The 16211-nt window shown below is 43.6% G+C and overlaps 1 protein-coding gene across 1 annotated transcript in view; it reads left to right on the top strand.

The window, feature by feature from the left end:
• Positions 1–4: 4 nt before the first annotated feature.
• PAWR (pro-apoptotic WT1 regulator) overlaps positions 5–16211 on the top strand; it is a gene marked incomplete at its 5' end in the record, with an annotated part of 120387 nt that continues 104180 nt past the window's right edge. Inside the window, one exon of the mRNA XM_019543932.1 lies at positions 5–133. Coding sequence (XP_019399477.1) covers positions 5–133 — 129 coding nt within the window. The remainder of the gene's footprint in view (positions 134–16211) is intronic.

Genomic DNA, 16211 nt, shown 5'->3' on the forward strand with positions numbered 1-16211 from the left:
GGCGGTGGCGGTGGCGGCGCCCAAGGGGAAGGGCTCGGGGCCGAGCGCCAGGAAGGGCAAGGGGCAGATCGAGAAGAGGAAGCTGCGGGAGAAGCGCCGCTCCACCGGCGTCGTCAACATCCCGGCCGCCGAGGTGAGCCCGCCGCCACCTGCCGCCCGGGGCACTTCGCGGCCCCGCGCCTGCCTCCTTCCTGGGCGTCCGCGGGCATCTTGTACCTCCTCCTCCTCCCTCTCCCTCCTCCCCCCCCCGGCGGGACAAGTCTGGCTTCCACGTGTCTTCCCGTGCGTTTCCCCAGCCCTGTAAAGCGGGGCGGGAGATGGAGGTGCCGGGGCCCTGGGTAGCCGGTCAGGTGCAGACATGCCCTTGCGAGCCCACAGCAGTCCGGGCGCTGGAAAAAGCGCAGCGGTTTGAAGAGCGTTTTTCTTGAAAGCAGGGAAGGGTAGTCTTATCAGCCAGTTACTGTCCTCTGTGCTTGATTCCTCCCATGAAAATCTGGCACTTGTTTAAGAGAGCTTTGAAGGAATCGGGAATGGGAATCCCTTAGCTTCTTGGCACTTAACGTGGTGCAGGTTGAAGGAAACGTTATGTTTTTCCAGTTTATGCCTATACCAACGATTGCTCTTTTGGAAGCCCCACACATTACTTTATTTATCTATATCTCTTTATCCTTCTTAATGACTGCAGTCTGCTGCCTGGAAAAAAACAAACCAGCCCAGATACTTTATTTCTTAAGCTGCAGAAGATGAACCCTATTTTTATTTCCTCACCTGAAGTAACCCAATCTTCACTTACATCATAAGCGTTTTCACAGCAAATGGTTTACCATAAGGCATATGCTCAGGCAAAGAATCAGTAACAGAAGTTAGTAAAATCTTAAATAAAAATAATGTTTTAGAGTTAGAGTCTGCACCTTTCCCCCCAAGGGTCTCATTCGCTGCAGTTACTTTGAAGCCAAAGGCTGCAGAAATAGGACCGAAGTTCTCGTGCTCTTGAGGAAAATAAGTGAGTTGTAAATTCTTAAAATCCTTCCGTGCTGCAGGAATGAGCCTGCTAATGTACGTGAAAAGTATCTTTGCTGCCACATGTATATCAAGTGCCACATCTCTACTATCCTGGAAGTATGTGCCTGGTTATTACTGTTTCTGCGCAGGTCTCTTTATTGTTGCTTCTGTGCCATCTGCTCTCTTCTTTGGACCTAGGCTGTTTGCTTATTGCTTCCATTCACTTATTTTTAAAGGATCACTGGTTCATGGCAGATTTGGGTCCTGACTTTCTCCCTTGCTCCTTTTTCAGCACCTACTAACCTCTTCTGAGTGGCTCCTCTCCCTTACCTTCCCCTTCTGTTGAAGGAGTACAGTTGTTGGAGCAGAGAAGCACAGAGGAAATCTATTTCTTGCAGCCTACTTGCCCAGACAGGTTTTTCCAGGCCTGTTTTCTGAGTTATAATAGTTTGTAAAATCTTTCCCTATAAATCAGTCCTTCTTGGAAGCAATCAAATTATGTCACTGGACCAGAGACCGAATTTTTTTTTTTTTTCCTCTCCATGTCAGCTTAGAATTTTAGGGCAGGTACCTGCACACATGCCTGAGGCCTGCTCTGATGTGTACTAATTAGTTAAGTTAGATTAATTGGTGTGCTAATTAGCCTCCACATAACATGTATTCAGCATCACTGAGCTTCAGAATGACAGTGTGGACACTTTAACTAAAGCACGCCCTCCACCATTTTGAAGCATGGGATCCTGAATACACAAGATGCTGCAGGTGCTTTTTAATTAGAGCAGGTGCAGGGACACATAAAGACGCCATTAGGTTTAGTATTATAAAAGTTAAATAAGAGTTCTGTTAGATCTGCAGGTTAAGTATTAGCTCATGTTTTCGATTACTGTGTTTGGAAAACTGATGGAGTATTTACTGCTTAGCCATTATTAGAGGGTACGTTTTTGGGAAACTGCCTTTTTTGCAATGAGCTAGTTTCTTGAAAGTTTAAGTACAAATTTCCATCCTTCCTCTCTTGACTAAAGGAGTTTGGATAGGTAAATGTGTGAAATGCAGAAAGGGGACATTTGGCAGTCTGGTAGGAGGATGTGATGCAAACCTGGAGACAGCAAGAACACTACCATGCAAGGGCACAACTAGGGGTGTGGTTTTTACCATGCTTCTGGGATTTGCTGATTGTTGCATGGGACTGGGTAAGAATTTTTCTTCACTTGTTCCTACAGGCTGATGCCTATGGGTTTTTTGAAAGGGGTTTCTGGGGCTTTTTGTTTGTTTGTTTGTTTGTTTTTGGTTTTTTTGCCTTGCTTCGAAACATTGGGTGCTTGACTGCAGCCAGGGCTAGGTGTTTTTGATTGGGGTGTGCTAGTGTTCCTACTGAGACTGAAACCCAGAGGTTCCTAGTTAGAGGGTTTTGCTCTTCTGCTCAGGACCAAAGCAGCTGGCACATTTGGGGTCTGGAAGGAATTTTACCCCGTGGTTAGATTAGTACAGAATGTGAGATTTTTCTTACCTTCCTCTGTAGTGGCTGGGGGGATGACCCTCTTCTTTGGATCTCAAATGCAGGTTAACAACCTTTGCAGGAATGGGATGCTGACAACCCCTGTCCCCTTGCTTCACCTGTGGCAGATTTGGGGTGTTTTTGTCTTTGGGCAGTATGCCTTATAGTTGCTACAGGCTAGACTGCAGTTTTAGGAGCAAGCAAAGACTTCTGTAGGATGGTTTAGATTGGGTTGGTTCTTCCTTGAGCAGGAGGGGGTTGAACTCAATGACCTCCTGAGATGCCTTCTAGTATGGCATAAATTTTTGTTTGTTAGCTTTGATAAACTACATGGGTGGGGCAGGGAATAGCATCTTCTAAATAAGTGCTGACATAATACTAAGTAACTAATCTTCTCCCACTTAATAACTGTACATGTATTCTCATGGGCAGTACTTTGCTGGTTTAAGACTACCATACTATGTTGATAATGCACTTCTGATGTAAACACAGCTATACAAGCAAAGCTGTGCCTTGTGCTGGTGTAGTAAAATCTTACTGCCACACCCAAGCAAGAAAAACTGTAGTGGGGGGGGGAATTGCTTTTATAACGGTGTATCATAGAATCATAGAAGTAGGGTTGGAAGGGACCTTGTAGATCTTCAAGTCTGACCCCCACCTGGGGGGGAGAAAAGACTGGACTCATATGAGTCCAGCCAGGTAGTCATCAAACCTCTTCTTAAAGATCCCCAGGGTAGGAGCCGGCACCACTTCCCTAGAAAGTTGGTTCCAGCTCCTAGCCACCCTAACTGTGAACCTTTTTATAGCTAAGGATACTACTTTGTTGGTCAGGGATCTGCATCTTTGCATTCTGACTGATATTGCTGTGCTAGCTGTGTTTGTGGTTACATATTAAAATGTATAATGAATCAAAATTTTACTTTTTGTATGGTAATTAGTGGATACCTCAGATGAAGAACTGAGGTAGGAAATCACGCTATGTAACTGGTTTTGATTTAATGCTAACAGCGTTTACATTTTCACCTGAGGAAATTAAGTCATCTGAACTTGGAGGTGTTCTTTTGTTAGTAACTGAGTGATGAATTATTTAAGAAGGTGCAAAGAACTTCTATCTGTATATCTTGTACCTGAGGCTGCCATATTCCAGACACAATAATCTCCTGACCCAGTTGTGGAGAATAATAGAGAAACTAATACTGAGGAAAGAGACAGATAGGTGTAATACAGTATTTACCTGAATCCAAGATCTCTTTGAATTTAAGAGGACCCCCTCCAATACCTAGACTCCATATGTAGAAAAATTATAAATGTCTAATTTTCCATGTGTAGAATCTAATTAGTGGAAGGTTGTTTTAAATGTGTCCCCCTTCCTCACCTCCCGCTACTGTGGCATGGAAAGCAGCAGTGGGGAGTGAGGAGCTAGACCACTGCCCTTTGCCCTCCCTGCCTGCTCCACTATCCCTTGCCCTCCCCATGCTTTTGTCTGTCCCTGCCTTTTTCCCCTGCCATGTGTCGCCTCCCAGTGTCTGCCCCTCAATGCGTCTGTGTGTCCCTTTGCTGCCTGCACTCTTCCCAGCTGTCATTTGGCCCCCATGCTTGATTCCTGCTGCCTTCCCCCTCCTGGCATTTACCTTCTGCTGCTGCATCTCTGCTCTGGCTCCAGGGCAGTCAGCAGCAGCGGTGGCCCTTGCCTGCCCTAGCCCAGCCTGGCCAGGGAGAAGTGGCAGCAGCTTCTGGCCAGGCCAGGTTAAGGCTAGGAGGACTGGAGCCAAAGCAGAAGGTAAGAGGGGAGGGGACCGCAGTAAAGGCCAAGTCTTGTACACCCCTACCCTGCAGTCTCCCCTGGCTGTGAACCCTCCTTCCCTGCCAAATGAGCCATTCTGGCCTGGGGCAGATGGTGGCTTAGCTCTGAGTCCAGCCCTGAGTTTAGTGATAAAACTAGAGCTGAGCTGCTGCATACCCCAGGACAGTACTCAAATCTAAGATGGAGTCTCCCCCTACCCCCTGTTGTTTGGGGAAATGCCTTGTTTTGAATAACTATGGTAGCTATGGTGCAAGTGCTGAATCTTGTATAGAGAAGTTAATGCTTGTTCTGATTTATCCTTCTGTGTCTGGGTACAAGAATCTACTTTCTGAGCCCTAGCTGCTGTTGATTCTTTGCTAAATGTTTGCTTCATTACTTTAGAGCAGGTGTGTCAATGATTGGTGTGCCATATTCTTTGCCTTGTAGATGTCACACCCATAACTTTCCTCTAAGATGTTATTTACCCAGTTAACTCACTTTACATTTTGCAACACTTTTCTACTTATGTGCAAAAAAACCCAAAAACTTTTTTTTCTAGCCTATAGTGTTGGAATGTGCACCCCCTGGAAGCGCCAGCTGTGAAACCCAGAAGTGCCGACGGAAGTGCACTTCCGGTTTTGCCACTGGCTGGGCAATTGACTGCAGGAGGACCCCCCCCACCCATAGGCAATCTGGTGCCCACCCAGACTCGGGCATGTTAATATGAAATATGTGGATTTTTGTTACAAACAGGCCTCCAAACGTATGAAAAGTTTGATTTATTTTCAGAAAGCATTTATTACAGCCCTTAAAAGTAAAATGAAGAAAATATCATACAGATTCAAACTAAGAATTTTTTGCCCATGCTGTTTTGTAAATAGCTAGTACTTATCCTGGAGACTTGGCACCTCTTCACTACACCCAGTTCCTTAATGTTGGTTGTAAGGACTAATACCAAGGCCATTCTCAGGATTAACATCTGAGTGCTTGCCACAGAGTCTTGAGCACAGATTTGACTTGCTGATGCTCTGTCACTGAGAAAAATCTATTTGCACACACGTCATCCATGTTCACAAGCACACTTCCATAATGAGAAAGAATTTTATTGCTGCATAGTCTTCTTCCAGTAAAATTAGTGAACCCTAACTGTTGAGAATTCATCCTTCAGTACAGCGTTAGGCTGAAGATCAGTGAGTTCCTTTTGCAGCTCATATGGGGCACAGAATGAGGTGTTGGATGGGGTGCTATGCTTTGTGGCTCCAAAACTCAGAGAATGTGTCCTGGAGTTGCTGCCTGAGATCAGTTATCTTGACCACACATTCCACAAGCCCTTAACACCTTCAATGCCAGAGGCATGGAGTACCAGGTTGAAGGTGGGGAAATGTGCTATTTCTCCCAAAGCTTTATTTCAGAGGCATGAATAGGGTCATAAAACTGTTACAGCTGGATTCTGACACTGCATTCTTCTGTTCAGAGTATTGAGATACCCTATTAGGTCCACCAAGAGGGCAGGGTCTTGCAGCCATTCTTCATCTTGTAGTTCAGCAAGTTCTCGCTCATAAATACTTCAGTCTTGTGCCTCAGTTCAAAGAAGACAGCTAGCACACGTAAGCATGATATTGCAGTCCGTGTGAAAAGTCAACTTTCTTCAAAAGCTGATTGAACTGCCAGTGGTTATAGAAACCTAGGTCAGATGAAATTCACTGTTTCTACCACAAGGTTTATGCCCAGAGTTTTGGCACAGAACTTCCTGATGCAGAATACAATGAAAAATGCCAATCTCGTGGCCTAGATTGATACTCTGTGCTTTGCTTCTGAGTTTCTCCACAAATCCTGCCTGCCTTCCCACTGTGGAACAAGCCTAGTCTGCTGCAGCAATTACTGCCCAGTTCCAGTCCATGCCTGATTTGCCCAAATTTGCGGTCATACAGTATTTGCAGCCTTCATCATCCATTTCTTCAAAAACTTTCCCTCAACAGAGGGCTCTGAAGAAGCAGTTATTTCTTGACGAAGGGCATAGCTAGCTCTGGCTGTTCTTATGTGATGTGCTTGTATGAAGATAGCCTGTTGCTTGTTCCAGTGACTGTTTTAATTCACTCAGTTTGTCTTCACGCAACTTTCTGGTAAACTTGCTATACTTGATTCCCTGGTATGACTCATGTCTCTTAACATTCCAGTCTTTGGAAACAGCACATGGACTTTCTATTTGCTTCCATGAAGGATGAGCCATCTCTCTTTCTCTGGAAATACTTAGCACTCCTTGTCCACTTTTGTTATTGCAAACTTGATATCTGGTTTATAGGTAAAACAAATGTACAAGATGTGATGCTTGCTACACTTGCTTATTGCACACCAGATACAGGCCTGGATTGGACTTGCATGCTGCACGGGCATCTGGGCCAGAAAGCGATAGCCTTAGCCATGAGGGCATTGATCGTGCAAGTGCCACAGATGAAGGGCAATGCTCAATCCTCGAAAGTGCCTCTTCATGTTGCTCTTTGCAGGGGGTGAGGGAGGGGCCATTCCTGTTTTTCTTGGCTTTTCTTTAAATTGCATAAAGTATTTGGGAGGAGGAGGAGGCTGAACGGGTTTTGAAAACAGCTTCAGTCCCCCTACAAGAAGGGATACTAAGGAAGGGAGGAGGGAGAGAGTAGATGGACTAGGGTGGAACCTCCTCTGTTTGCTTCTCTGCCAAATCACTATCCAAAAGTATTGGGCTTGGGTTATCCCTCCCCCTGCCACCCATTCTATTAGGGAATCCATGAATAGTGCAGACTGCCATCTCCAGGGATATGGTGGAATCCATGGCGAGTTGAAGGAAGGTGGCAAGCTCTGGAAGGGAGTCATCGAGGCAGCAACTGTGCCAGTAGTTTCATGCTGGGCTGGGGGAGATAGGGCAGGGAGGGGGCAGAAATGTAAAATTGACGATGAATAAAATGGCAGTCATCTTTTGACTAATTCTCCAGAAGCAAGGGATTTTGAGAAGTAAAAACAAGCTTAGTGGTACATTTATTTGTTAGTCTTTTCCTCTATTTGTCTTGATTCAGCTGAAAGCTTTCCAGTTCTGTTCACAAGAAGCTGCTATTGGTGGTATGCTTAGGATCCTTGGAGCAGTCCTGGACAACAGTTGGGTGTTACAGTATCCCTTCCCCCATATTCTCTGCTGCCCGCCAAGTGATGTCTTTGCTCCAAAGTTTGTTTTGCGTGGTACTTGGCAAGGTCTGTCATCACGGCTGTTTCACTGATGTTGGGGACATTCTTAGCTACTTCCACAATTGTATGCAGAGCACTAGATAATTAATTTGATAAACGTTGTCCTCTGTGTTGAGGGGGATCCAAAAGGTGTGCTGCCAGATGAACTGGATGAGAACAAAACTTGGATCTCTTGGTAAGCATTTGTTTTACTACTGTTTTTTGGATGGGGTGAAGAACGCATAAACTCAGTTAGGTTTTCATTCAGTTGTCTGAACACCTCTGGAATATTTGAAAGAGTTGGTGCATCTCCTTCAAGTTTCTTGATAGCTACTGAAACCGGTAGTAACAAATTGAATGCTCCTTCAGCTTGAACCCAGAACACAACGTTGTAGAGAACCTGCAGCTGAATGTTCATGGGAATAATCTGGAATACTGTGTCATCTATTGAAGCACGCTGCAAGCAGTTCTTTATGCACGGCAAATAATATAAACGCTTTGTAGCTGAACCCCATCTAGTTTCTCACCTGCTTCTCTTCGATGTCAAAGTCTGATTAGCAACATGTTGATTGTTGAATACATTCACAATCGCTTTGCCAATATTGGCTTAATTGTATTGACACTTACTATGTCCTTTGCCAGAAGATTCAAGCCATGAGCAAGACAGCCACATGCTATTAAATGATGATACTTTGCCTTAAATATTTGCCATTAAGCTTTCATGTTACTTGCATTATTAGTTACAAGGGCTTATACCCTGCAGAAACTGGCACTTTCATTCTCTTCACTCAGTAATTTGGCTGTGTATTCATCTGTATGATGAGAAGATTTGGTAGCAGTTGCTTTCAGGAATATTGATTCAGGTGTTATTAACGTGACATCAGTGTGACTATCTGCTTAACCAATCCTTTGAATAACCATTGTTTGAACTCTACCATACTCTCTAAAAGAGAATGTGATAAGCAGTAATATGATGGTAACTTATATGGTGCGCAAATTAGTTTGTAATGTACCTTCCAGTATTGATTTTCAGTTATGGAAAGAGGTGTACCACTTTCAAATATAGCTCGAGCTAATGGCTCATCTGCTTTTTCTTCTTTTTGACATTTTGTCCACAAAGCTAGATAAAAAGCTTGACTAGCTTGAACAGCTACTCATGGTGGATCTGGCGACAGTGATCTTGAAAGCGATGATCCTGCTTCTCTTCCTCCTAGACCTGGCAGCTCAACATTTTCATTTTTAATTTTTTGCAAATCTGCTATTTCACTTGAGCTACCAAGTTCCTGCAACAAAAGGAGGGGGGAGATTTTGATTTTAACCTATTCTAGTCTGGCCTCATCCATCAGAAGAAGTGGTGGCAGGGAGCTTGCTTCCCCTCTCCCTGACAGAAAGAACACTGCTGCTCAGCTTGCTGCCCAGTTGCTCTGGGATTGCAGAGCCAAAAGGAAGTCTGACCTCTGCCATTGGTCAGAGGACTACAATTGCTGTGCTGGGTTGAAATATTTAAATATTTATCTATTATGTAATTTATATAAAACAAATATATATTGTTAAGCCTAAGCACTCTGGGTGTTTGGTGCAAGCAGAATACAAATATTTTAAATAAATAAATTGTAGTCCAGAGTTGTATTAACAGCTTTTCAAATTATAATGTTTTAAAACACTATAGATGCGAGTCCATACTGTGTGTTGTTTAACATAATCACTTGTTTACTTGCATAGGATTCCTGAAATAGACTTTTCTCAATTGATGTTGTTCCACTACTTCATTGTATTAACTTTCTGTATATGGTTTGTACTCTTTCAGGACAGTTATTAAATGTTTCTTCATTCTTGTTGCATTATCAGCATATTCCTGCATGTAATATTTACATCTACCAATTTTCTTCCTTCCTTCAGTAGCTCGAACTTCACTCCAATGATGCCACAGACTAGTTTTTTTTGCTTAGGCATTATGATGGCTTCTTGAAACTAAAAAACTAACAGATAGTATGCAAACACTTCCAAATTCCCCAACTCAAGAACAGAAATGAGATGCTGCTCTGTGTGTTTGCTGAACTGAAAGTGAAACAAAAATTAGTTACAGTTTTAGTTTTGCTTTCACTTGTAGTCTGAGATGAAATAAGAATTTTAGCTTTTGGTTTTGATTTGTCTGCACAACCAGTTAAGTGAATTCATAACCTGATTTTTTTTTTTTAATTTGGCTATTATGCAAGTATATTATTTAACTTCCTGTTTAGAAATCAATAAAACATATATGTACTCTTGTTCATGCTTCTTAGAGATAATCACCTGAAAAACATTAATTAAACTTTGAATCTGCCAAGCTTGCCTAATATTGTATTGGCATCCATTCGTTGTTGCTAAAACATTTTATGAAACAATGTATTTTTAGAAATGGAAAGTTTCCCACAGAAAAATAAAGCACTGGAAAATTTTCAGCCACACATCTCTGGCACCCAGACATCTGTTCCTATCACTATGGCATCACACATTCCCGTGGTATGCTGGGGGAGCTGCGGCAGCTGAAGTGGGAGGATAGGTGGCTAGAGTGAAGGGGGCTCAACCTGTGCCAAAGCAAATAGGATGCTATACACACCTTTCTTAAATGACTAGGGCTTGTCAGTGATTATGGCAAAGAAGTCTTTCTTTTCCACTGCCACTGCACTTAAAGCACTGCCCAGTGGATCTGTTCTGTATAGTGAATGGCCTAGTTAATCTGTGCTGTCTCCATTTGGAAACAGTCTTACATGGTCTGCTGTGACAAGTTTGCCATATGTTTCACAGATAAAATTGTCCCCATCTTACATAGCCTTTGACTTGGTCTCCCATGCTGTCCTCATGGTAAAATTGGGGAACTGCAGCCTCAACACCCTAACAGTCTGATGGCTGGGGAACTGGCTTCATCGTCGGACCTAGAGAGTGATAGTTGAGCGATAGTCAAAATGGTGCATGGTGACCAGCAGTGTCCCCCAGGGCTCAGTAGTTGGACCAGTACTCTTTAATATATTCATAAATGATCTGGATTCAGGGGTCTGAAGCAAACTGGCTAAGGTTGCAGATGACACCAAATTATGGGGAAGTGCGGTCATGCTGGAGGATAGGCTGGCAATTCAGGCTGGACAGGCTCACAAAGTGGGTGGATCAAAACCTGATGAGATTCAAATTGGAGAAATGCAAGGTGTTCCACCTTGGGAGAAAAACCCACATCATACTTATAGTCTTGGCAGTGCTACACTTACTAGCACCACAACTGAAAGGAGAAAGAGACTTGGGGGTCATGACTGAACACAAGATGGACATGAGCCACCAATGTGATGCCACAGCTGGCAAAGCAAATAAAACTCTGGCTTGCATCTACTGATGTATCTCAAGCAAGACCCAGGAAGTCATCCTCCTGCTTTACTCTGCCTTGTTGAGGCTGCAGCTGCAGTACTGCGTACAATTCTGGGCTTTGCACTTAAGAAAGGATGTGGAGAAGCTTGAGAAAGTCCAGAGGAGAGCCACACACATGATTAGAGGTCAAGAGAACAGGCCTTATGAGGAGAGGCTGAGGGACATGGGACTCTTCAGCCTGGAAGAGTGCAGGCTCGGGGTGACTTGGTGGCAGCTTATAAGTATATAGGGAGTGTGCATCAGGAACTGGGAGAATATCTGTTCAGCAGGGCACCCCAAGGGAAGACAAGGTCTAACAGTCACAAACTGCTGGAAGACCATTTTAGACTGGACATAAGGAAAAACTCCTTTACTGTCCGAGTCTCCGGAGTCTGGGATAGACTCCCCTCCAGAAGTGGTGCAAGCACCTACTCTGGATGCCTCTGGATATTGAAGATCTCAAATAGGTTCCCCTCTGTTTGGGTCTATGAATCTATGGATTCTCTGTTTGAGCAGTTGCTAATCTGTTCCATTTGCTATCTGTTGATGCCTCTTCAGTAGTCATTACCTCAGCTGTAAGGTTTAAGGAGATTCAGGCCTTCATGACTAGTCCTCTGTTTTTTTCACAAGGACAGGTGTGTTTTTGGTCTTACTCCAAGTTTCTGACTAACACTGTCTTAGTTCCAGCTGTAATCCAGTGCACCCTCTAGCTTTCTAAAACATGTTCAACTTTAGTTTTCCTCTTGGTGTAGGAATGGAGCTTTTACTTAAAATAGAAATGTACTGGAATCTTCTAAGACATCACTTGCTGGTGGAGTTAAATCAACCCATCCTCTTTATACTAGGTCTCCAGTTATATAAACATACATTATAGACCTAACCATATTTATAGCTCTTTTTAATAAATTCCAGGGAGATTCTGATGTCTGAAGAATATTCCTATCTGAAAGTTTTGGTGTAACCATGTGGCATTCAATACAAAGAAATTTCAAGATTGGACATTTATTTTTGTACAGCTATCCTGCAGTCCTTGATTAAAGTCCTAACATACACCTACAATAATTTAGACAGAAAAAGTGGAGCCCATGTTGACAATCATGAACAGTGTACCATAATTCCTGTTGGGTTAGTAACTCTTACTTTTTTCATTCACTAAATTGTCTAAGCCAGGCATCAGCAATGTCTTTCAGCAAAGTTTCAAAAACATCCATAACCTCGACTTGTAAAAAGTTGGGATGCCGGGGCGGATAGGAAAGCAGCAGTGAGGCCCAGTCCTTGTTGTGGCAGCACAGCTCCAGCCCCTTCCCTGCCTTCTGCCCCAAGGCATGAGTGCCAAGCAAAATGCCTTTGTGTGCCATGCTCTGGCACCCATGCCAGGGGATTGCCTACCCCGGTCTAAGCAGATTTCCATTGTGAGAATGTTTGTGTTGCCACACAACAATGGAACCACTTTCAAAACAGTTGGCTACTGGAGAGTGTGTAGGTGCATTTCTGTTTCAGCAATCTAGAACCAGGGGAATAAAACCTTTTCTGCCCCCTGTAGGCTTGTTGAATTATCACTGCAATTTAAAGCCTTTCCAGTTGGGTTGGCAGGATTGGTTCCAGATGATGCAGAACTTTCTGCTTCTCATGTAGCAGCTCCAAGTTCCTTCAACTGATAACTAGAATTTGATATGAAGACTTGTAGCCTTTATTTTTTTTCAGCATGGGGCCCATCACAAGTTGCATAGTTCTGTTAGGAGAGTGGTGATTTAATCACTTTTCAGCTAGTAATGGTCTCTTGAAGATTTTTCATGGCATTTCACAGTGAGGACGTGTAGAAATGATAATAAGTGACCTCCTCCTTGATAAATAATTGTGTTGAAATTGATTCCCCACTGTGAGACTGTAGTTACCCAAATGGCAATGGAATCCACTTCAAAGTAACTGGAAATGTGCATGTCCCTCCATTAAGGAGCCAAGGACATAAAAAGCTCTATTTGCTTAGTTCTAGGAGGCCCTTCATGCACCTTCAGCAGCTACATGCTTTGAAATGGGTGCTGTTGTTCTGACAATCCCTAGCCCCTTGCCATTCTTGCTTTCCAAAAATATGGTTTCAGCTATTAGTTAACTAGAATGAAAGTTGCAATTCTTTTGGCATCTGGTGCTCCCCAACTCCACAGCTGAGACTCCTTTTTTTTCCTTTTAGGGAAGTTTGTAAGCTGTTTCTAAGTACTACTTTGCCGTACTAATAGTATGACTTGTAAAAGAATAAACTTGAAACTTAATCAACAATTTAACAATCTAAAAAATTAAAAAACTGAATTTGGGCTCTACAAAATAATGAGATCTTAAAAACATATTTTATTTGCCTTACATTTTTTTAAATTGAGCCTTTAGAGCTTGTTTTTGAACTTTATTCAACACCTATGAGGTCTAGAGACTTTTTGTTTCCCCTTAAAAAAACAAAAACAAAAAAACCCCTCAAGCTGAGGGCGGTGTGTTGCATGTTACATTTTAATTCATGTTACAGGCTCTTAAAACAAGAATGTCCACACATTAGCCTAGGAAAACATGAGCTCTGAGGTTTCTCTGAGCAGCTCAGAAATAATCCTCTTCCAGTGAGGATTATCTCCATCTGGTTGGACATCTTGTGTTGCAGTCACGTTGCATTGCTCCACAGGCTCAAGACCAGTTGGGAGCAGTTCTCCAGCACTCCAGGAGGCACCACTTCCAACCATTCCCAAGTGCATGTTCTGTTTGCCTCCAGAATGGCAGTGGGAGCAAGCTGGGGAGCCCTCTGGTAAGAATCTCCCTTTCCTATTCCAGGCCTCCCCCCGTCCCCTGGAGCTCCCCTCTGCCCACCTTTGCAGCTCATCTCCAACCCCATATCCTCCTGCTTACCTGTGCTGCTGGCATTGTCCCCAGGGAGTAGGCAGGGAAGGAGAACCTGCCACCATGGCTGGGTTACTGCTGTTCTACAGGTCAAGCTCAGCCCAGAAAACGGCTATGGTGGGCCAGCAGACCTGATCTAGGCCAGTTTGGGTAGCAGGGTCCCAGTGTGGGCTACCTACACTGCCCCAGAGATCAGGCAGGCGCAAAGTCAAGTTGGCTCCTGGCCATGCCCTTTCTTACCAGCCCTGTAAAGGCAGGTCAGAGTAGTGCACATTACAGGAGTATTTTCTGCCTCTTGTCAGTGCAGAGGCAGAAAAGGATCTTGGAGTCATTACTGATGCCAAAATGAACATGGGCTGACAGTGTGGGGACGTGGTCAGGAAGGCCAACCATAACTTGTCATGCATCCACAGATGTATCTCAAGCAGGTCCAAGAAGGTGATCTTCCCCCTGTATGCTGCGCTGGTCAGGCTGTAGCTGGAGTACTGCATCCAGTACTGGGCGCCGCACTCCAAGAGGGATGTGGACAACCTGGAGAGGGTCCAGAGGAGGGCCACTCTCATGATCAGGGGACAGCAGGGCAGGCCCTATGAGGAGAGGCTATGGGACCTGCACCTGTTCAGCCTCCACAAGAGAAGGCTGAGGGGGGATCTAGTAACCTGTTACAAACTAATCAGAGGGGACCAGCAGGCACTGGGGGAGTCCCTGTTCCCCCGAGCACTACCAGGAGAGACTAGAAATAACGGTCACAAGCTGGCAGGGGGTAGATTTAGGCTAGATATCGGAGGCGCTACTTCATAGTCAGGGCAGCTAGGATCTGGAACCAACTTCCAAGAGAAGTGGTGCTGGCTCCTACCCTGGGGGTCTTTAAGAGGAGGCTAGATGTACACCTTGTTGGGGTCTTTTGAACACTCTTTCCTGCCATGGCAGGGGGTCAGACTTGATGATCTGCTCAGGTCCCTTCCAACCTTACTAACTATGAAACTCTTAACTTTAACACCAGCTAACATTCCCTAGTTAGCACATGCTAATTGTAAGATATAACTGCACCCTGAGATTCTTTTGTAACTAGGCAGACTCTTAGATCTCTTTGAGGAAAAAAAGTGGAAAAGTAGTGCAAATTACCAATTAAACATCTATGTGGAGATTTTTTTTCCAACAAGCTTTGTGGCAGAACCTTTACCAGTAAATAACACAAGTTGGATATAAAATGTGTTCATCAGCAATATGAATACTGTACTAACTCACATAATAATTGTTTCTAACTTTTTTTCTTTTCATATGGAAAATGTAATATAATTTTCTTGAATAAAAGTTAATTATCATATAATGTCTATGTCCAAATTACTGTAATTAGGAAAAAAATGTTGGAGTAAACCAATGTGAAGTTTAGGTAACAAATTTTTTTTAAGCCTTTGTTTAACAGGTGTCTAAGTTGGTATAGATGTATATTGTAGATCTATGTCTTTTCAATTCTAACTGAATAAAGTGGCAAAACTTGCTGGTAATGCTCAGTCCTAGTTTCTCTGAAGCTGGAATGATAAATAGCAAAAGAAGAGCTCCCCCCTGAAAATTTCATGCTACATATTTTGATTAAATGTGTGTCAAACTAAAGTGCAAGCTTTGAACTGTAACAATATAGTAAGTAGTTCACTGGTTAGTTAACAGTTGCTGTCTATATGTAGTATCAGAAAAATATTTAAAGCAGGGCCATAAACATACTTTAATTGGAGGAAAAACAAGTTCCCAGGCTTTGAGAACTTGGGTTGGAGACAACAAAAACGTACTTTTGAGCTGCTGAGTACCTTGTACTTGCACTAAGTGCGTGCGCTAACCATAACCCTAACTCGCAACAGGTGTCAGAAATGGTAAAAAATTGTAGTGTAGACTGGACTATTGTGTCTGGTGGAGGAGAGAAACAATAAGCTGGAATCCAGAGTAAGGGAAGAAACAGCTGGAGTCCGGAGCAGGGTAATGGTTACTGCTGGCAGGATTGTACTAGTGGTAAATTTCAGCTGTGATGTTTGCCAGTATAAACAGAGCTACTCCTGTCCCCAGTGGGAACAAATCTAAAACGTCTCCCTCGTATTGCCTTTTTTGTAAGCTGTTATTTTTAAAGATACTAATTATGTGAACCACTTTTTCCCCTCCCCATTTTTTTTGTTTCCACCTTTTTGTCCTCCGCAACTCTGTGGACAAAAAGACAAATAGGCCATGTTCTTTCTTTGTTATCATATTGTAAACTGAAGAGCTCTTGAAAGGATGCAGAATTGTTGGCACTGGAGACACTTTCTTGGTGGGTGGATAAAACAGGCTAATGTAACATTCTGTATGTTGCATTCTGGAGTTGACTTTCTCCTGATCTTAAGTTGTCACTAGCAGCATAACTAGGGGGCTGACCAGGCCAGCAGCTCCAGGCAGTAGCTGGGTGTGGGGGGCAGAAAAATATCCACTGCCACAGTTGGTGACTGGCTGCACTGTGACTGTTGG

This window comes from Crocodylus porosus, unplaced genomic scaffold, assembly GCF_001723895.1.
Source record: "Crocodylus porosus isolate Cpor-Errol unplaced genomic scaffold, CroPor_comp1, whole genome shotgun sequence".
NCBI classification, from domain to species: Eukaryota; Metazoa; Chordata; order Crocodylia; family Crocodylidae; genus Crocodylus; species Crocodylus porosus.